This window comes from Nicrophorus vespilloides, unplaced genomic scaffold, assembly GCF_001412225.1.
Source record: "Nicrophorus vespilloides isolate i.1.1-1 unplaced genomic scaffold, Nicve_v1.0, whole genome shotgun sequence".
NCBI classification, from domain to species: domain Eukaryota; kingdom Metazoa; phylum Arthropoda; class Insecta; order Coleoptera; family Silphidae; genus Nicrophorus; species Nicrophorus vespilloides.
Window position 1 is genome coordinate 107,040 of NW_017097821.1, and position 20,370 is coordinate 127,409.

Here is a 20,370-nt window from a genome sequence, read left to right on the forward strand (position 1 = left end):
CTAATTGCGCTCGCGTACGCTTGAACAGCATCGAATCCTGCAGCTCGGTGATCCACGAAGTCAAGAGACCGCTGGTACCGGCCACGAAAACCATTTTGGAAATCCTGAAAGACGATGGAAACTACTCGCATCTTTTATCCATAATTAACGGAACCGAAATCGAGGAAATTCTTTCGGACACCAACAGATCCATCACATTGGTGGCACCTGACGATAGCGCTTTCGAAAGCATCGCCAAAGCGGATATGACCACTTTGTTGGAAGATCAACAGAAGGCTGTTCAAATTATGAAAGATCACATTTTGACTGGTACATTTAATTTAAAAAAATATTAATCACAACAATTGCACTAATGACGCTTTGTTTTTACAGAGGTTCTTTGCTGTGACGGAATCGGTTTCCCGCATTTAGGATTCAATTCGTTCGTGCCGACTTTGGGTTCATCTCAGCAGAAGATCAGCAACAACGGAAACCATATTCGCATCGGCAGCAGAGGTTTCGTGAAGAAATGCGATGATCTGGCTGTGAACGGCGTGGTGCAGACCATCAATGCCGTTTTGTATCCGCAACGTTACTCGCACGCAACGTTGGGATCCTACTTCTTTAACTTATAAATTAAGAACGAATTTTAACGAGAACTGAATCAATATTAATTAAGTGTTAAATTATATAAGCAAGGCTCAGTGAATCTTGCGTAATCGATTGTGTTTATTATATTTATATAACTCGTACCGAAGGTGCTGACAAATCCGAATAACATAATAAAAATACATAAAAATAATTCGGTTTTTGATTGACTTTCTGTTTTTCCTTCAGATTCTTTATCCTTTGCCAATTCCGTTCTTGTAGCTTGATACATCTGTTGCAGCTGTACATCCTTTTTTAAATCTCTCTTCATTGCAGTTATCTTTAAATAAATTAGAGGAGGTATAATGAATACCAGAGGTCCCACCAATGTTCCCCCAATCAAAGACATGGCTATGTCCAATCTAGGAACTGCTTCCGCCAAAAATATTGCTAACAAACATAGGGAAGTCCTCAACAAACAACGGCGATGGTTAAAATCTATGTGTAAATACCAATTAAAACCGATTAAGAACAATCTATAAATTTACCTCTAGCAATTCCCAAACAATCTTCCATATGTTGATACAAAGCATTGTTGCTTACCGCCGACGTTAGACAAAGTTGAATGGCCACAAGTAACGCTGCAACATGTAAGAATATTGATGAAGGCAGTGTTCCTAATAAACTTCTTTGCGTGGAATTTCCATAACGAAAAGCGCAGCTAATAACAGTCAATGAAAACATTCCGACTGAAACTAAAAAAAATCTCCAATAAAAAAAGCATCAATTAACACTTAAATCACACAAACTTCCAAATCCTAAAATCACTGCTGAAGTAATCTTCGATTTATTCTTCATGTCCAGTTGTATCGTGAGAATCGATGGATGAATATCGAATTGAAAAGCTAAAATCCCATACGCTGCGATGATACGTTTAAATGAAATTGTTTCATCCATTGTTGCTTGATCAGTTTTGGGCTGTTTTCCATCGAAATCGAATAAAATGCAACCCAAAACTAATAAGAATACTGCTGTCACCATGCATACTGATATAGTGCATATTAATCTGCGATTATAAATTTTAATTTACAATTTAATAGGTGTAAGAGTATTTACTTCATATCTTTAGGACTTCCCATCCATAGCAACGGGCACAATATTAGACCGAGGATGATAATCCAATAGCAAGAGGATAAATCAAACGAATTTTCTGATAATCTTAGCCCCAACAATTGCAGATTCTGCGATGCTGAAAAAAAATCTCAATAAAAACTTCTATCATTTGTAATTTTTTATAAGCACTTACCAACTATCAAATTAGGAATTCCGCCACCGAAGATTGTTATATCTACCAGAAACGTAACAAATTTTCTAAAGCTAGGTCCAAAAGCCAAATCGGCTAAAGCGGAATACGGGTAGCGATTTTTACTATGAATCTCCGGATCTATTCGTTCCGCAATTAACCAGCATTTTCCCAGTAAAATTGCGGTGTAAATTTGCATACTGCAAATTGAGATGACCACAGCAATACCATAATATCCTAAAACAAATGAATTTCATATATTTATTTTCCTAGCTGCTTTAATTAATTTACTTACCGCAATCAATAATGCTCTTCGGTAATGAAATTATTGGAAACACGCCAAACACATCGACGATGCAAACAGCAGCCAAAACCACTGATAATCCTTTTGTAAAATTTCGAGGATTTGGCGATTGAGCCAGTAACAATGTTCGTTCAGTTATCATATTTAACGTTGCATATACTTTATTGGGAATTGAAACTGTCGCAATAAGCAAGAGCATACGCTTGGATACTAAAGCAATATATATTTGCTTGGCTTCAATTTCCAATACACTATCGAATTTCACGCGAAGTAGACTGAACCAAATCATGTTGTACAAAATAAGTTATACAATATTTACTATTATATATTTGCATCTGAGAGAGCAAAAATAAAAAAGACTTCAATTAACACCACATATATATTTATTTGGATATTGTGTTTCATCATAATTTTTGATCAACTACAAATGGGATTAGTACGAGGTTCGATTTGAAGCCGAATTATCTTAAATTAGGAAGACACTCATTTCATAATAATTGCACATTGAAATCAACAGTTAATATGCAAAAAACAACAAATACTTAGGTAGCATAACATCATTCTTATATCTTTCATTTAAACTTATAATAGACATTCAACAATTGACATCTTATATACATCTAAACACTTTTTTTTTCTTTCCATTTAATCTCCGATCATCACAATTACCACACTCAATATATTATTTTTTTCATTTTAATATAGTATTGTCATTTCATCAAGTCTGCGTTACTTCCTATACGAGAAAACAAAAATACAAAGCAGCAGCCGATCGTCTCGTTGTACGTACAGTATTCTGACTAGAGAATGTTCTAAAAATTAATGCGCAAGAAACGTGCTCGTATGAAAAAATAGACAACATCGATTTTACAATTTCTAAGTTTCTCCTTCTTTTAACGTTCAGTTTTGTTACCTAACACACATATTCACCTAGAAAAGTAATTCGATAATACAGGAATTCTATTGTCGAAAATAAAAATTTTATTAAAAAAAATTGTAATCGAAAGAAATAAAATGTACAAATAATAAGAACATAAGTCGTTAAAATCAGAATGTAATAAATAAAGAGCAAGCGGTATTTCCAAATGAAAAATAAAATATATATACGTCTAAAATTTTAACAAAGTCATAACAATATCTATCACAAGAACGAAACAAAAAAAAACTGAATTCAAATTATAAAAATTTCCAATTTGAATTGAAACATTTTATAATACATAAAATTCACACTATGTAAAATAATTAATATAATATCTGTTATATATATTATCTAATAAAATATAAGATAATTAATGAAATGTTCTGAAGGCAGTATACAACTGTTTGTTTTGTTAGGCTTAAAATAAATAATAACAAAAATTATTACTTAATTAATTGCTTTCGCTAAAGGGGCGTTTTTTTTTTCTTCGTAATTTTGATTATATTCTTTTTCATTTTTATATATATAAATCTGAGAGGGGTAAACGTTTGTGTACATTCAGTTGGAATATTTCATTGATTCACACCTTCATTTTATTGTAGCCTAAGAGGTATTCGGCCACGCCTAAGTAATATACTGTTTGTGCGATTCCGAAGAGCGGAGCGATCACGATCATACGGCAGGCTCCACCCTTGAAGAAGGCTTTAGGTCCTTCATACTTCAGCGTTTTCCTGAAAAATAAAAGACATGGATTTATTGTTGCAACTAGAAAAGATTAGAGTGTGTCTGGAACTCACATGGCGCAATCCATAATTCCGGTGTACGTCCTTTCACCTTCTGCCTTTGTAAGTGCTTGCAAACGAGTTTTCACCACATCGAATGGGTTGACGAAAAGGGCTGCTGTCGATCCCGCCACGCATCCCGACAAAAATGAGCACCAGAATACAGCCTCACCTACACAAAATTGTAACATTTAATAACAAATAAGATTATACTTTATGTGTATAATTCGTAGCGTATATGTATAATTCGTGTCATGTTGTGTGAAATTTAAAATCGCATTTGAAATTCTTAAACAAAATAATAATTAATTATGTAAGAATATAATTATTATAATAAATATTGCGACGTAATATAATATTTGCATTGAAAAAATCGATAAATTGTTATGTAATGTTATAAATGCTCCATTGTACCTTGTTACACAAGTTTTATTTATTTTATTCGATTTTATTATCGGAGAAAAACACGATAAAGTTATTTTTTATAGCAAACGTTTACAGCTCTGCTTTTCGATTGACGTATAGTTGCAATTTAAGTTATTTTAAAGAAATGTTATATAGTTTACCTGATCCATCGTCCTTTCTAGGTCCTAAGTCATTTAGAGTAGCGAAAAGTGGGAAATAGATAACCGAGAAACTGACATCCCTCAGCATCGTCGCAGCAGTGCCTTTATATAATCCAAGAATTCCGTGTTTCTTCAGCAATTCCATTGTCAATTTCGTAGCGGAAGTCTTCGGTACGGTTTTGCCGACTTAACAATAAAAAAACTGTTAAGTCGAGTCAATAATAAGTGATTAGTAGATACGTACCAGCTTTGGCTGCAGCGGCAACGCGACCTGCGTCTTGCATTTGAATTTTCAGCAATTCCATAGGGGTTGTGACAACAATCTGGCAAAGACCGGCCAAACCACCGGCAGCCATTTGTCGAAACACAGGAAGTGCTCTGCAAACAATATCTTAATAGTTAGTTTATTAATTATTACCAAAGACGAAAACTTACGCATCTTTGGTTCTTAAATGGTATCTGAAGAAGTCGTTTGCAGCCAATTTTATGGCCTTTTCAGGTGTAATCAGTAAAATGTTCACGGCCGATCCTCGGTACATTCCAAAATATCCCTCCGCTTTGTAGGTTTTCTTGAAACAATCCAACCTAAGGCAAACACATTTTATTTCTACACTAACTATACGAACGAACGATAAGTATAAAAATAAATATTTCCATTAGAAATCTACATTGCACGGTTAATGAATCGAGTCAATGGAATTATAGAAACAGACGTAAATTACAAGATTAAGTAACATTTTCTAATTAATAATAAACTAAATTAATTAAATACCATATTTGAAATAATCATATGAGAATTCTTCAGTATTACTAACTGTTTAATGAAATATTAATATTGCCCCCTTGAGACATAGATGTAATTATTATATGCACAGAAATACGCTATTATTTATTAGTTAAAAGTATGTACAACGATAGTTTATAAATATTTTGCATACATTGCATATTTTCTTTTTTTCTACGAAGGTTAAGTTTCAAATGTAAAGTATTTTAAATATAGTCTGCATTTGCGTGCTGTATAAATTTACTTCTTGCTAAATATAAATATATTTCCGGTATTTTCTTGAAAAATAAAATAATAATATGACTCAGTGGATATATATCATTGGAATCAAATGAAATTGACGATCAATCCATAAAGTATACCTCTGCGACATAAATTGAGACAAAACAAGTAAATATTGGTATTTATATATGACGAGATGAAAGATATAAATGTGCGTGTGTCAATTGGATCTAAACAATTCCAGACAGCAATGAAAGTATGCCTATTGGCCTCGTTCCAATAATTGCGGAGATTCGTCGAATGGCCAGGAAGCGCGTGTTTCTGTGACACGTTAGAATTTACGTAACAACGGGTCAGATCAATTCAACAGGTCTCGAGAAGAGAAGAGTCATGATGGAAGGCAAAAATAAATTCTTAAAAAAAAAACCGAAATTCACTCACAGTTGTTGTTAGGCGTTTAAATATAGTGCAAAGTCGTGGAGGCATAACGAACTGAGCCGTTGGCTCCACGTGACAATGGATTAAATTTAAATGAAGATATTCAGCTTTTTGCCAAAATACCGGCTTTCTTTGGGAATACATATTTTTAGAAGAGAAGCACTTACATAGATTTGTACATTCGTTCGCCATTTGGTCCGATCTGCTGATTCTGAAGCCTGGTTTTGACCAAATCCAGTGGGAACACGCAGGAGACACCGATGATACCTGCGATTCCGCCATTGACAATCTTTGGAATCAAACTGAAAACAATACATCATATTTTTATGTATCTTTTAACAAGCACAACTTGTAGCAAACAGATTAATCATATATACAAAACAGTATTCCATCAATTAGAAACATGTACAAACAAATCCTCAGCACGCTACTGTATCGATTACACAATCAACGCATGCAAAGATCCTTAAAAAAAACGTAACAAAATATTAAATTCTATAAATTTCTTTAAGTGTTACAAACACAATAATCAAATGTTGAACAGTATGCAATATATACATATGAATGAGTAAATAAAAGTACTTACGAAAATTGATTTTTCGCCGAGTCAGTCATTGGTGTGTGAAGGTGATATCAATCTGCAACCAATAAATTTGCCTTACAATGAATTACTATCAATTAAATAATGGAATGACAAAAAAAAATGAGCGCTGAATATTCCATTTACCAGTTAATAAAGACCGTACGCTCTTTATGTAGTGTATCCACTGAGCAACTGAATTTGCTCCCAACGTCCTTGGCAATATACTACAGCGAGTATAGCAACAATTTTATCAACGGATAACATTTCATATTGTATGCACTGATCGTAATCATAAAGATTGAGGGCTTTAAATCAAAAATACTCGAAAATATAATCTGTATATTAGGCATATCCTAGCGAGGGATTTAAAAATCTTCTGAGAGGTACAAATTGTACTGATTCAATAAACCCAGTATTTTCATCTTTGAATTAACAATGATTCGTAACTCAACTTAGAACTAATTAAATGTTAACACCATTCTCATTATAATAAAATTAAGTAACAGATATAAAAAAAAACTTTTAAAACTTATCCGATTTGAATGTATTGTTATGAAAGCACTGCTTCCATATCTTGAAAAACAACTTAATGATTCAATAGAAGCAACCCCTCCGATCCGGGGAACGAAGAAAATCAATAGTACTTTTTGTAAACGAAACAGATACAAAAATATGCAGAAATTTAAATAATGCTTCCGTTATAATGATTTTACTGTGATTCTAGACTTAACCTTGAATCCCACCGCCCACAACTATATAAAAAGCTTATTTCAGATCTTACTTGCTACTAATTCCAACTGGATATTCTCGCTACAAATAACTGAAATTTGTATTTTCCGCGAGAGTGATTCGCTCATATTTGATGCTAATGATTAACAAATATGAGCAATAATTGCTTTTGTCAACTTGACAATATCCATGTCAAAATCAATTAAACGCATATTACATTCGCATCGATCTTAATACAAGTTAAATGTGTACAGGTAAAAATAGAAAGTTGCTTCTTTTTTAAATGATGAACGAAATTACGGTTTCATTATTTAATTATTGTAATTCCAATAACGAACTTTTAATATTTCACTAAATATATAAGATTCCTTTTACATTACTGATGAATTCCAGCAAAATAAGATCGTAAAATAACACGTAAAATTCTTCCAACAAAGCTCCATAAAAGTAAAAACGACAATTATATTAATTATATTTAAATAAAAAAAAGATCTTCATTCAATCATCATAAAACTGTATATAAATAAGATTATAAAAATATTACGCGTTTGAATTTGGGATAAACATGAATATTTCTAGCGTGTTATTATTTACAAAATAAAAGCCATCATTTAAATGCAATTCTAAAAAAAATTGGAGCAGAAGCATTTCATGTTACGTTGTTTTGTTGACAAAAAAAATCTTGGCTTCGCAGCATTGGCGCGATACGAAAACTCTGATTTATATTGTAAAGCATGTTTTTTTGCACGCACTTAACTATAAATAACAACATTAGAAATGCGCCGTTTGTTGTTTTGAAATTTCCTGAGCTGGATAAACACAATGCACTTTTTAAACTGAATTCTCTTTAAAGATGTTTTTGGTCAAAGTCTAAATAATGTTGTACGATCGTGCGGAAAACCCAACATCAGGTCAACGTTTCATATTTATAATAAGTAAGAAATTTAAATTGGATAATTTAGTTTCTTAATATTTCGGGAGTTCACCTTTATATTGTACATATCAGTAGTTCAAACAGTTTAACTATAAGTACCTTAGTGGATGATAACATATCGTGGCGAGATTATTTAAGTATAAACATGAGTGTGAATATTTTAAGGAAAATTTTTCTAGCGTTGCAGATTTCTGAGGTCCATCGATCCGGGAAGAAAGAGCAATTGGCAGAGGAAGGTCAATTTACTTTGATAGAGATTAGATGTTGATCAGTTGCTATTTATAACTATATATTCTGGAAATTATCTTATCACGAGTAACGCTCTTCTAAGTAGTCTACAAAATCTAAAATTGTAATCATAGATTTGAATATAAAAAGATATGAAAAATGGTAATCATTTAAATAAATTACCAGCAGACTGGGAGAACGTTTGCAATTCATAAAGGACATGAATGCATAATATGGATTATCTAACTACATCAATGCTCACGAAACCGGCTTTAAAATCAATGAACTTCATTTTTTTGTTGCATCTCTTTCAAGGATAACCGGCAACATTTATGAGCTTCATAGTTTTAATACTCTACCTGCATTTTAATTACGTTATTTGGCAAGTTCCAAATTATCGATTTCTCAGGCGAAATATGATTTTGCCCTAAAGGAACTTACCTGGCAAATTCTTTGATATGTGAAGAATACTGAGAGGGTTTTTTTTGGAGTATTGTTCGGTAGGTCGTTCAAGCTACCGGCCAATTACTATTTCCTAATAATTGATACTTTTTGCGGACTTTCAATGACAAATTTCCCCGGGAGAAATGGGGCTTCGAACGTAAAGCAACGAGGTACGAACACCGACTGACTTTTTCCGTGGTATTGCTGCCTCAGCAGCTGATCGAAATGGGTAAAGTCGTGGCTACTTGGGTTTAGCTATCGATTCACAGAATGCGCCAGTTATTGCTGGCCCCACGAACCGACGCCCAAATTTATTTAGGTCAAAAATATTCTTCCCATTCATCAATTTACACGCATATACTTATACAATTTTACACACAATTCAATAAAAATTTGCATTTCCTTTGTGATGGCATTTAGAACGTGCTAACACTTACCATATGTCACATAAACATTTCATTTTTAAGTGCTACTGTTACATTTTTTTAAATACCTAATCAACTTATAAATTACTGTAATTAAATGCAATTGGACAAGGTTACATCAAAATAATGTTTCTTTAAATAATATTTAAGCAATTATTCACATTATATATCTTCATACTAACAAACTTATTAAATTATAAACATTATGTTAAAGCAAAATGAGTTATTTATGAATGAACGAATGAAATAAATATTTATAAATTTTTCTTAAATTTTATTAATATTGATTATTTTATCATGATTTTGTTATTGAACAACTGATTTAGTTTTATTGTTAACTATAAATATATTGTATTATTTCTATAAAATATAATTAAAGAAAGAATGACCATAAACCGTTAATAATGTTAATCCATTCGATTAATTAGCAGATTATTATCAAAACTATCTTAATATTTCCTGTTCAAAGGTCTTCATATTATCTTACTGTTAGCATTTTTCATTATAAATCTAGCTACCATTTTATTTTTAAATAACTGACTTTGTTAAAATATTATGTGTTTAACTCTAAAATCTATTTTAATTAATCTAAAATGCAAATATTTTTTTTTGTAAATTTTTGTCCATTTTGTGTCCTTTCAGAATTTGCATTAAAAATGGATAATTTGATCAAAAATAACAAAATAATATGGACTCTATTTAATATAAACTTATTTTCTCTCTTTACTTGTTGTTCTCTCTGTATAGTTATTTTTATGCATTTCAGAAAACTAATGGAAAAATAACATTTTTTATTTATTACAAATGTGGCATGAATATGTATAATATCTTATAAAATCATGTAGTTAATATTGATTATAAGGAGATTTATGATTGTTTATTAGTAAATAATGGTTTATTTTACATGTTTGTATTCATATCCTAGAAGCATTTCTGCTACTCCCATGTAGTATACACTCTGAGCGATGCCAAATAGTGGAGCGACAACAATCATTCTGCAGGCGCCGCCTTTGAAAAACGCAGCTAACCCTTCGTACTTAAGAATTTGGCTTCAATCATAAAAATAGATTAAAATCAACAGTGAAAGATTCATTCATGAGAGCTACTACAGTATGGATTACCTAGCACAATCAAACATCCCCGAACACTTTCGTTCGCCTTCGGCCTTGGTTAGAGCTTGCACTCGAGTCTTGACAACATCCACAGGGGTAACAGTTAGAGCAGCAGTAGAACCACCGCCGCATCCAGACACAAACGACCACCAAAACACAGCGTCACCTTGTCGATAAAAAAATTGTGAGCGCAAATTTTATGGTAAACGATTTTTAAAATTTACCACTTCCATCACTCCTCCTCGGTCCCATCTCGTTCAAAGTGGCGAACAGCGGGAAATAAATAATCGAAAAGAGAACATCTCTCAACAACGTGGGGGACAATCCCTTGTACAGCGAAAAGAAACCCCTCTCTCTGATCATGTCCAAAGTCAGCTGAGTGGCAGACTTCCTTACTACAGTCTTTCCGGCTATAAAGTTTTGGTAGAATCATAACATCTCATTTTATCAATGTTACCTAGCTTTGCAGCTGCCGCAACTCTTCCAGCATCTTGCATCTGGATTTTCAGCAATTCCATTGGAGTTGTAATGACTATTTGGCAAATACCTGCCATCGCACCTGCAGCCATTTGTCTCGTGACTGGTAAACGTCTACATTTTTTTCATAACATAATAGTCATTAAAACATTACATTTCACTTACGGATCACCAGTTCTGAAATGGTATCTGAAGAAGTCGTTCGCTGCTAATTTTATAGCCTTTTCGGGCGTCACCAATAAAATATTGACCGATGCTCCTCGATACATACCAAAGTATCCTTCGGCTCGGTAAGTCTTCTTGAAGCAATCAAACCTAACATTAACTGTTTATAAGTTTTTGAATGTTCATTACTTATTTAATTCTGTTTACATAGAGCTGTACATTTTCTCTCCATTTGGGCCGATTTGTTGATTTTGTAGTCGAGTCTTGACCAAATCTAGGGGAAACACGCACGAAACTCCGATGATTCCTGCGATTCCTCCATTCACAACTTTTGGTATTACCCTTTAAGCAAACGTAACGCACTACAAATCTTTAATAATTTATTTACAACTTACGAAAAATCTCCCATAACTTCTGATTTGTCTATATATAATATCAAATATTAATACCAAAACGTCAAAATGATTGAAACATTACCAAATGACACTCATTTTAGGCATACAATTTTTCACATTATTTATTAGTATATGTATTTGCAACTACATTGATAATTTATATTAACTTGAAAATGAAGTTAATAAAAAAAATCTAATAACTAATATATCCTAATTCCTATTTTAATATCTATATTTTGATGTATTAGAATTAAAATGTTACAGTAAATTTATATAAACTTGACCCTATTCATTAAAATTGTAAGAAGTAGTTTCAATTGAGTAATGATATGCTGACAAAATTGCTCCTTGTTAGATTTACGTAACTAAGGATGTGATGCGATATCAAAATCAGATTGGACAATTGTATATTTAAGTTGTAAATGATTTATCACGACAAGGACAAGGTCTATATAATTTGATGATAATAATAGTGTATATCTTTTATAACTTATTTATTTTATTTGTTGAAAACTTCTAAAAGTTTAAAATATAAGTTGAAAGGATTTTTGTCTCTGGTAAAATAAATTTTATAAATTTTGCTGAATAATAAATTTATTTATTAAAACTAAACAAAACATTTTAATTACAGTAAAACTAATACAAATATATTTTTTTAACAAATTCTATTTTAATAGTTACACATGCAATAAAGAGTTATTGACATCAGTCTTTTAGTCCTTTATTCTAAAACACAAATTACTTTATACTTGATTGGTATTAGGAAGTTGATTATGCGCTGTACTAATTGAGCATTGGTCGTTTTCCTGAAATTAATTAACGTTAATAACATACAGAAATAATATTGCAAAACTATTACTTTTTCATACGCAAAAATAATTTCGTCGGAAGACGGTTGATTCGGGTATTTCCGAGGTTTAATTAATTTCCTCACGCACGGCGCAAACAGATCCATATCCAAATCGTGCGGATCCAAAGGTTTGGTTAAAAATGTTACGATCAGAGCAACAACGATGGAAATTAAGCAACCCATGAGCGTGTACCACAAGTAGGACATTCGATATAACACGAAAATCTCACTAAAATGTGAATTGTTTAATATGTTGCATATGTTTACAGTAAACATTTAAATACTTTGTGTGTAAATCATCGCTGTTGTTTGTTGTGGGGTGCAGTTTTAAACTCAAAGCTGGCGACAATTTCGGTGTAAAAGTATAATGGCAACCCTCGGTGGTAACTGGTTTTTCTGCGAACAATAAATCGCCAGAAGCTATCGAAGCTTGAGCACTTAAACAGATCCAGGCCATTAAACCTAACCCTGTAATACCTCCAGTTAGGGCAGCCTAAATGAATATGGGCAAACATTAATATAATATACATTCGCATTTAAGTAAATAAATTACCTTCCCATTGATCCAAGGCAATAACATCCCCATTGTAAATAAACTCAGACACGGCCCTGCCGATATAGCGCTAATACTAGCAGTCATCTACAACAATTACATATAGCTTGCACATTACAATTTACCCACTATTCTGTTAGTAATACCTGCAAAACGGGTCCTAGTCTTTCAACTATGAAAACTAGGATCACGCAAATCACGCCAAATGTAATGACGCTCATTCTCATTATGATCTGCTTATGCTTCTCGGCGATTTCGCCATGTGATTTCATGCAGTATCCACCAAAATCTTCTAAAATAACTGCGGCCATCGAATTCAGACCCGTCGATAGAGAACTCAAAGCGGCGCTGAAAATACCTGCTATAAATAAGCCAGGTAATCCAGGATAGTCACCGAGTACTTCCATAACAAGAAGCGGAAGAAGTTGATCTTTCTCTCTAGCCAACTGTAATATTAATTTACAGAATTTTCAATAAATTTGATTTGTTTGTAGTAATAACAATTCTGATTGATACCTTTGTAGTCAGCGGATCGCATTTGTAAAATGTTGCGTATATAACCATTCCGCTGTAAGCTCCTAAACCAATGAAGACGAAGAGGCCGAAAACAAATAACCAAAGAGATCTGAAAGTTAAAATTAACATTAAAATATTACAATTTCGATTTGTTACTAAGATCACCTGTTCACATGTTTAATGTTGGTCAAAGCTAAATAACGTTGAAGCATGTTTTGGTTGACTATACATGATTGGATCAGATAGAAGGAACCTCCAACAACTAACGTCCAAAACGTGTGTCTTGTAAGTGGATTCAAATCGAAACTGCAATATGTAAATTCAATTTCTGTATAAAACGCAATTTAATTACACAAATTTATTACTTGGGCATTTCAATCCTGTCGCTGTTCCAGTTCCTCTTCCAAACATTTTCAAATCCTCCAACGTCTATTGTACCTTTGACAATTACCAGTATCATGGCACCTACCATAATCAATGTTTGAACCACATCTGTCCAAACTACAGCTTTCAATCCTCCCTGATTAAATTCATTTAGTTAAGAAATTAATAAGTTTTGAAAAATAGAAAGACAAGATTATATGTATATTTAAATAAAATTTTACATACTATAGTTGTATAAAATATGCATGTAATGCAAACAGCAGGTGTTATGAGATGTACGTTAACGCCAGTAACTGTAACAAATTCCAATAAATGTAATATTTCTCAATGTAAATTAATGTTATCTTTATACCTTGATTAAAAGCTAAAGCGGGAACATAAATGACTACAGGCAACCAAACGATCTGCAACGAAACAAGTACAAAATTATTATGCAACCGTAATGTACCTAAAAGAATTAAAAATGAGTTTACTCACCAATCCTATTATGAATAAAACCGAACCAAATAATCGCACTCGTTTATCGAATCTCCTTTCCAAATACTGAAATTGAACAATGCATAAAATATGTTTTATTTTCGATCAACAATCGATATTTATTATTTGTATTTTACCTCGTACGTTGAAGTTATTTGCAGATTATGAAACACCGGCAGATATATATTTTGGGCAATAATTGCCATTATGATAATTGCGAAACCGATGTAAATGTATTGGATCCCATACACATAAATCTCCGTTGGTATACCGAGCAATGAAATTCCACTTATGTAGCTGTAATTAAATTTATTATTTATTGCGTTTTACGTTTTACTGAATACTAACTTTGAAAGTTTATTTGAAACATATACATTTCAGCTTAGGAAATTACATATTAAAAGAAATAAAGAATTTGTATTAGTTATATCATAACTATGTAAAATGAGTCATTTATTATTTGATAAACAATCGGTTGATGAAATCATCAAAAGTTTTATCAAGATGTAATAATTAAATTGATTTTAATAAGATCATTTGTAGATAAATATTGGACGACAAATTAAGCATAAATGAGTACTTAAATTTAGAAAAACAGCACTTTTCGAATTAACATAAAGGCACAATTTTGTTGTTGATTTTGTCATGGGTTATTTTAATATAGATAGTACAGAAAGTTTAATCTAAATCCACTACGATTTAAGACCAATTGTGTTGTGTTTTGTATGTAATTGTATAATTTACCTTGCGATTAGTGACAACGAGATTGGGAACGCATTCATTTTTCGACTTCCGACCAAATATTCCTGAGTATTGCATTTTCGTCCTATTATAGCGAAGTAGATGCCAATAACGATGCAAATCGAGAGCATCGTCGCGAAAACCGCGTAATCACACAAACCGAACTTCTGCATTGCCGTGCTGATATCGGCAACGCCAACCCCCAAAACGACCTTCTCACCATACTCGCTTCCCGTTATTATCTCCAACACTTCTGCCATTCTGCAAGAAATCAAAGACGAAACTGAAGATTATGCACTTATAATGAGAATTGCTGCATTCATCTTACGTGCGTATCTACAAGACCGTGTAATTAATCCGGAAAATGTAGGCTGTGAATTGGTCGGATGCAATGAAACTTGCACGGATCTTCTTCAAGAACTTTTTAACCTTTCTCATATTATGTCCGCATGTGGTAATAGCCGAATCGTCTTTGAGCAAACTGTGACACTCGTGCACACGGTTTCGCTCAATTCATTGCTGCTGCTGGCCATTGCGGAGGCGGATATCGCGGTTCAACCAATTTAAAACTTAATATAAATCGACGACAAAATTATGCACTAGCCGAGTATTATTATTCACTTTGGCCCCAGCACCTAAAATACATGCACACTAACAACAAGATTGCCTTTTTGATTATCCACACGTTGGATAACAAACGCAATTGATTGTTACATATTTTTTAAATTGATGAATTTGTTCTCTCATTGTTGGACAATACTATACTTTTCTTAAAAGTAATTTCAATAATAAATAAATTAATATAGAAATTATTGGAATTATCAATATCTAAAATTAATTTAACTATATCATCAATATTTTATTATAATGATAATACAAAAATGAATAGAAAATCAAATTTAATATTCAACAATCATTAATAATAGAAAAAATACGTCTAGTTTGTTTAGGACAAATCTATTTTTCAAATATATAATTGTTTCACTATCGTCGCACTTTGTGTTATAGTTAAATTTTAAATTGTTGACAAGTTAATTGGAAATATTATTTATCGAGTATAGTTTTTCGAGATAAACACAAAAATTTCGAGAAATGGATTGTTTTTATATGTTTTTCTTAAATAAGTTGTTTTTTAGTAAAATTCTAAAGAAAAATGTTTAAAAGCGGAGGTATGTGTATATTTATTTTCGCAGTTTTTTTTTCGATTATAAATCTGGATACTTATAGGAATACTTTCTAAGTAACTTGTCAAGTATCGCGTACTTTGTATGAGTTGTAAGAAATGTAGTTGTCAAAATTTAGTAGAAAATGTTATTTTGTATTTTATTAAGTTACAATTACACTATATACAAACAAAATACAATATATAAATAAATGAATGAATAAGTTAGGTTCATGCACTGTTCCTGTATTTATCGTAGGCATCCAATAAATAGGCGACGGTGGCGAACAATCCGAAAGACTGAAACAAACAAAAAATATTAATATTGGTTCTAAAGGTTAAAACAATATTAAAAACATACTCCTCCTGCGATGTAACCACCTGCTCTCACATCAATTACTAAAGCTGCAGTGATTAAGTAGAAGACGGCCCAGATGATGCAGAAGAAAAATTCGACCCTGTTCCACGGTATTGGGATCTTTTCATGCAGATCCAGCATGAAGAGAACGAGCATAATTCCGGTGATCAAGAATCCACCGACGGATGCAACCAGAAAAGCATCTCCTCTTGGACTAACTCCCGTCGCCGCCACCGACACGAAACCAATGAAGTTTAATACCTTAAACAAACAGAGAACATCAGCATTTCGGATGAAAAGTACATCTAAACCTTGTCGCTCTATATACGGCATTTCGCTATAACAGTTTTTTTTAATTATGACACTTTTTCGATTTACGGCTCAAAATATTTTGTAAAAAAATGTAAATAAATGTTTATATCAAAATAATTGATTCGTTATACGGAATTTCGCTTTACGGACAATTTTTCCGAAACATATCTAGGCTGTAAAGCTAGGTGTATTATAATTTATTTTGTAATTTAAAAAATCAATTATTTTTGATATATTTATCGTTTAATTTTGATTTATTAATTAATAATTAAATCAAAAGATTAATCGATTTGTACTTACCACTTCGACGGCTTTCAGAATCCCCGGTGTGGTTTTAATGTAGTCAATAGCCATTTTCAGATGTACGCGTCTAAACTACCTTAAAGTTATATAACAAATGAGTTGTTGTTGGGTGTTCACCGAAAAATTGTGTGCGTAACCTCGTGAACAGAACTGGCGCATGCCACAATTTGCTATCTTATCAAAGATAAATACAGTATTTTTGTTACTGAGAAACACTGAGCGGTAATACTATTAACATACTAAAAGTTATCTGATGTCCACACCTTAGATACGGCGCCGTGACTAATCGACTTATCTATTATTTTTCTCGTGTCACCAATTTGTATATTCATTAACGCATTATCTCATTTGTTGTCTATGAGAATTGAAACCGCAGCTACTGTAAAACTGATCGATTATTTTGTTCAATTGGAAAATGTTTTATACTAAATAGAAATCTAGTGCGCGTACTTTAATATACTGATGAAGAAAGTCACAGCAAGTCGAAATTGGATGATGGTTTAACAAACATTGCATTCCTTATACAGCAATTACAGGATACTGATTTGAATGTTAAGTGGACATTTCTTATTGAACTATATTACCTACGGCATCAAAACAATATACTAATTTCATTACATTCTAATAACTATTATTAAGAAAATTTTGTTTACTATTCATTATTATTATAATATTAGATATTTTTAGGCAAATAAATAATTAATCATTCAATGTTCTTATCAAAAGCAATACTTCTTTAAAGGGTAAATTGATTTGAATATAACTACAGTGAAACCTCGCTCAACGAGCAAAATTAATTGTAATAAAAATGACTCGCTTAACGAGTGACAATGAGAAGAGAAGTCCTAGATTGCGCGCCTGCTACATCATTTTTAAAACTTGTGCATACAAATTATGTGTATTTTTGAATATATTAACCTTCAATTTTCTTTTTCATCTTTGTTTAAAGCGGATTATACTTTGCAAATATAATTTGTGTTTGCTGTATTGTGTCCAACCATTATAATAATATATAAACACACTATGTATGCTAATAAACAAATATAAGTATAAAGAGACCTCCACCAAGTTCCCGAATTGATACAAGCAATATAAACAAATATAAACTCACATCACCGTCTGTGAATTGGAAAACAGTTCCTAGGGTTAGTGGTCATTCTAGTTGCATCTTAGTATAGTTAATAATCACAAAATTTCCAAACTTGTGTTCAGACATGTTATTTGTGTTTGTTTTGTTGCAAAATTTAATAACACTTGCATGTTTCCGAATAAAAAGCCAAAGAATAAAAAGAACCATAGATATGAAAAGCAAAATCATTAAAAATCGAGACCAAATTATACTTTTTTTCCGGCAAGGAACGCATTATCGTAATTTATATTAGTTTATATAAGAAAACGTGTATTTCACTATACGAGTAAAAATCCGGAAATTTTGGAAAGGATTAAACTCGTTATCCGAGGTTCCACTGTATATACAATAACAATTTATTCAATTTTATGGAATTATTAAAAAAAAAACTGCCTTAAAATACTTTGGTATCTTATATTTAGTTTACATATACATTATTTATGATCTTATTTGCAAATTACTGCTTTGTTTGAAATTACTCCTTTTTAAAAGATTTTAATTTTAACTGCTAATAACTGGAAAACGATTGAATTAACAATTATATATATTTACTGTTTCAATTGTTTATCGTATTTAAATTTGTATATACTAAAATTTCACTGATTGCTTAAGTATTTAATAACTATGAAAAATAATAATAATAATTGTAAAAAAAATATAGTATATAAATTTGCAGATTCCAAAAAAATTTAAATACCTTTATTTACAACGATTGAATACAAATATAATTAAATAAATATTGGGAGATAAATTAAATATCTACAGTATTAAGTAATTTTATTAATCTCTATTAGTTTTTTGTTCATTTTGTCTTTATTATACACTTGTTTCGTGATTTCAATAATAATAATATTAATAATAGCAATATATTTAATAATATAATTTTTTTCATAATACTCATAATAGAGAACAAACAAAAAAAACAAGTCATCACAAATTTTATATTTATACTGTACATATAAATATTAAATTATATAATACACGCATCGCTATTAAACAATAATTTAACTAAACTTGAACAATATCTAAGAAAACATTCATTATATTTATAATACATATATAATTTATATATTTTTTTTTGAGTTAACATCGATTTTTAGAAAAAATCAATTAACATCGCATTGGCGTCAAGGAAATTATTACACTTTTGCATTTGAGCAAAAAACACTTAAGCTTAAATTTATTTATATATATATAATTTTTGTTTTGTTAAATTACAATTAATCTAAACGTATTATACAAAATTATAAGTAGACAACAATATGTGTCTCAATATTATCTCACTTTTAGTTTTTTTCTTCTCTTGTTAAATATTTAAGTTTCTCTCGTTCAATATTTATATAATATAATATAATTTTCTTACAATAAATAAATAATTTCTTTATTTTTTGTTTTCTTTAGTTTTTTTTTGTTAATTAATCTAAAAATCTATTTCATCTATTAAACTACATCTACGCCAGTTAAGTCCACGAAAATGTCAACATTTCAGAACTCGAATGGTCGCTACAACAAAAATTTATTAACACTGTAATATTTGAATGCATTACAATGGAATTAAATTTTCTTCAATTATCTAAAGGAAAAACAAACAAAAAGAAACGTCCACTAAATTTAACGCATCTAAAATTGCACTATTTTCGAAGCCAACGCGCACATACATATCTTATTTATTCAAAAATACGTCGCTAATCGAAATTGCAACCAACAATGGTTCAAGTACAAAATTTTCCCAAATTCAACAAATCAACAACTTATTTATATTTACAGAAAAGTGATATATTACAAAAATTTGTTAATTTACTTTTTTTTTATGTAAATATTTGTATAAAATAATACTCGGTATATCTTTCAAAGAAAACAAAAGAAATACTCCAGTCCTATCTATGCCGTGCCATAGATAATGGATATATAATGTTTTAGAGTAACACAACAAATATATATTAGATTTTGCTTGTTCACAAAATCAACATTGAATGTGTACTAGTTTTTTTTTAAGTAATTAATGACAATAATTAAATAAAAATGTGCTGTATTTAACGATGCACCCTGTATCCATATGTTCTGATTAACAGATAACTTGATCTGTTAGGTGACTTGAGAAAAACAGTGCAAGATTTGATGTTCTTGTGAGTTCCTTGAATTATATTCTCTTCTTTTTTTTGGTCAGTAACACTTATCTATAATATAGTAATAGTTATAATAATAATA

At 31.1% G+C, this 20,370-nt stretch overlaps 6 protein-coding genes across 8 annotated transcripts in view; 1 reads left to right on the forward strand and 5 right to left on the reverse strand.

Moving 5' to 3' along the window:
* The window catches only part of LOC108561066 (periostin), a 5,230-nt gene extending 4,538 nt beyond the window's left edge, over window positions 1-692 (forward strand). The window contains exons 9-10 of the mRNA XM_017918839.1: window positions 9-309; window positions 373-692. Of these exons, the coding sequence (XP_017774328.1) occupies window positions 9-309; window positions 373-614 (543 nt within the window). The 3' untranslated portion in view covers window positions 615-692. The remainder of the gene's footprint in view (window positions 1-8; window positions 310-372) is intronic.
* On the reverse strand, window positions 629-2,364 carry LOC108561081 (sodium-coupled neutral amino acid transporter 1-like). Its single transcript, XM_017918871.1, has 6 exons — window positions 2,166-2,364; window positions 1,874-2,107; window positions 1,684-1,816; window positions 1,377-1,633; window positions 1,116-1,322; window positions 629-1,065 (listed from the first exon to the last, which is right to left on the reverse strand). Exons 1-6 carry the CDS (start codon window positions 2,314-2,316, stop codon window positions 650-652), a joined length of 1,398 nt encoding a protein of 465 aa, XP_017774360.1. The 5' UTR covers window positions 2,317-2,364; the 3' UTR covers window positions 629-649.
* Window positions 2,365-3,449: 1,085 nt separating this feature from the next.
* On the reverse strand, window positions 3,450-9,015 carry LOC108561084 (mitochondrial glutamate carrier 1-like). 2 transcript variants are annotated; one of them, XM_017918873.1, is made up of 8 exons: window positions 8,801-9,015; window positions 6,472-6,523; window positions 6,053-6,187; window positions 4,877-5,026; window positions 4,686-4,819; window positions 4,442-4,627; window positions 3,891-4,047; window positions 3,450-3,824 (listed from the first exon to the last, which is right to left on the reverse strand). In XM_017918873.1, the coding sequence occupies exons 2-8, from the start codon at window positions 6,498-6,500 to the stop codon at window positions 3,674-3,676; spliced, it is 942 nt and encodes a 313-aa protein (XP_017774362.1). In that variant the 5' UTR covers window positions 6,501-6,523; window positions 8,801-9,015; the 3' UTR covers window positions 3,450-3,673. The 2 variants fall into 2 exon arrangements, with proteins under 2 accessions (XP_017774362.1, XP_017774363.1); XM_017918874.1 differs by lacking the exon at window positions 8,801-9,015 and adding an exon at window positions 6,613-6,664.
* A 1,108-nt stretch (window positions 9,016-10,123) lies between these two features.
* Window positions 10,124-11,317, reverse strand: LOC108561067 (mitochondrial glutamate carrier 1-like). The gene is made up of 6 exons (XM_017918840.1): window positions 11,190-11,317; window positions 10,983-11,132; window positions 10,798-10,931; window positions 10,565-10,750; window positions 10,350-10,506; window positions 10,124-10,277 (listed from the first exon to the last, which is right to left on the reverse strand). Exons 1-6 carry the CDS (start codon window positions 11,201-11,203, stop codon window positions 10,124-10,126), a joined length of 795 nt encoding a protein of 264 aa, XP_017774329.1. The 5' UTR covers window positions 11,204-11,317.
* Window positions 11,318-12,060: 743 nt separating this feature from the next.
* On the reverse strand, window positions 12,061-15,422 carry LOC108561069 (sodium-coupled monocarboxylate transporter 1-like). Of its 2 annotated transcripts, none has more exons than XM_017918843.1 (14): window positions 15,227-15,422; window positions 14,902-15,159; window positions 14,295-14,454; window positions 14,158-14,223; window positions 14,033-14,084; window positions 13,906-13,973; window positions 13,662-13,816; window positions 13,462-13,602; window positions 13,297-13,405; window positions 12,927-13,226; window positions 12,781-12,867; window positions 12,512-12,720; window positions 12,237-12,456; window positions 12,061-12,183 (listed from the first exon to the last, which is right to left on the reverse strand). In XM_017918843.1, the coding sequence occupies exons 2-14, from the start codon at window positions 15,156-15,158 to the stop codon at window positions 12,121-12,123; spliced, it is 1,887 nt and encodes a 628-aa protein (XP_017774332.1). In that variant the 5' UTR covers window position 15,159; window positions 15,227-15,422; the 3' UTR covers window positions 12,061-12,120. The 2 variants fall into 2 exon arrangements, with proteins under 2 accessions (XP_017774332.1, XP_017774333.1); XM_017918844.1 differs by having other exon boundaries at window positions 14,902-15,181.
* A 793-nt stretch (window positions 15,423-16,215) lies between these two features.
* Window positions 16,216-17,337, reverse strand: LOC108561074 (CKLF-like MARVEL transmembrane domain-containing protein 4). Its single transcript, XM_017918848.1, has 3 exons — window positions 17,031-17,337; window positions 16,422-16,679; window positions 16,216-16,360 (listed from the first exon to the last, which is right to left on the reverse strand). The coding sequence occupies exons 1-3, from the start codon at window positions 17,082-17,084 to the stop codon at window positions 16,292-16,294; spliced, it is 381 nt and encodes a 126-aa protein (XP_017774337.1). The 5' UTR covers window positions 17,085-17,337; the 3' UTR covers window positions 16,216-16,291.
* Window positions 17,338-20,370: the final 3,033 nt, after the last annotated feature.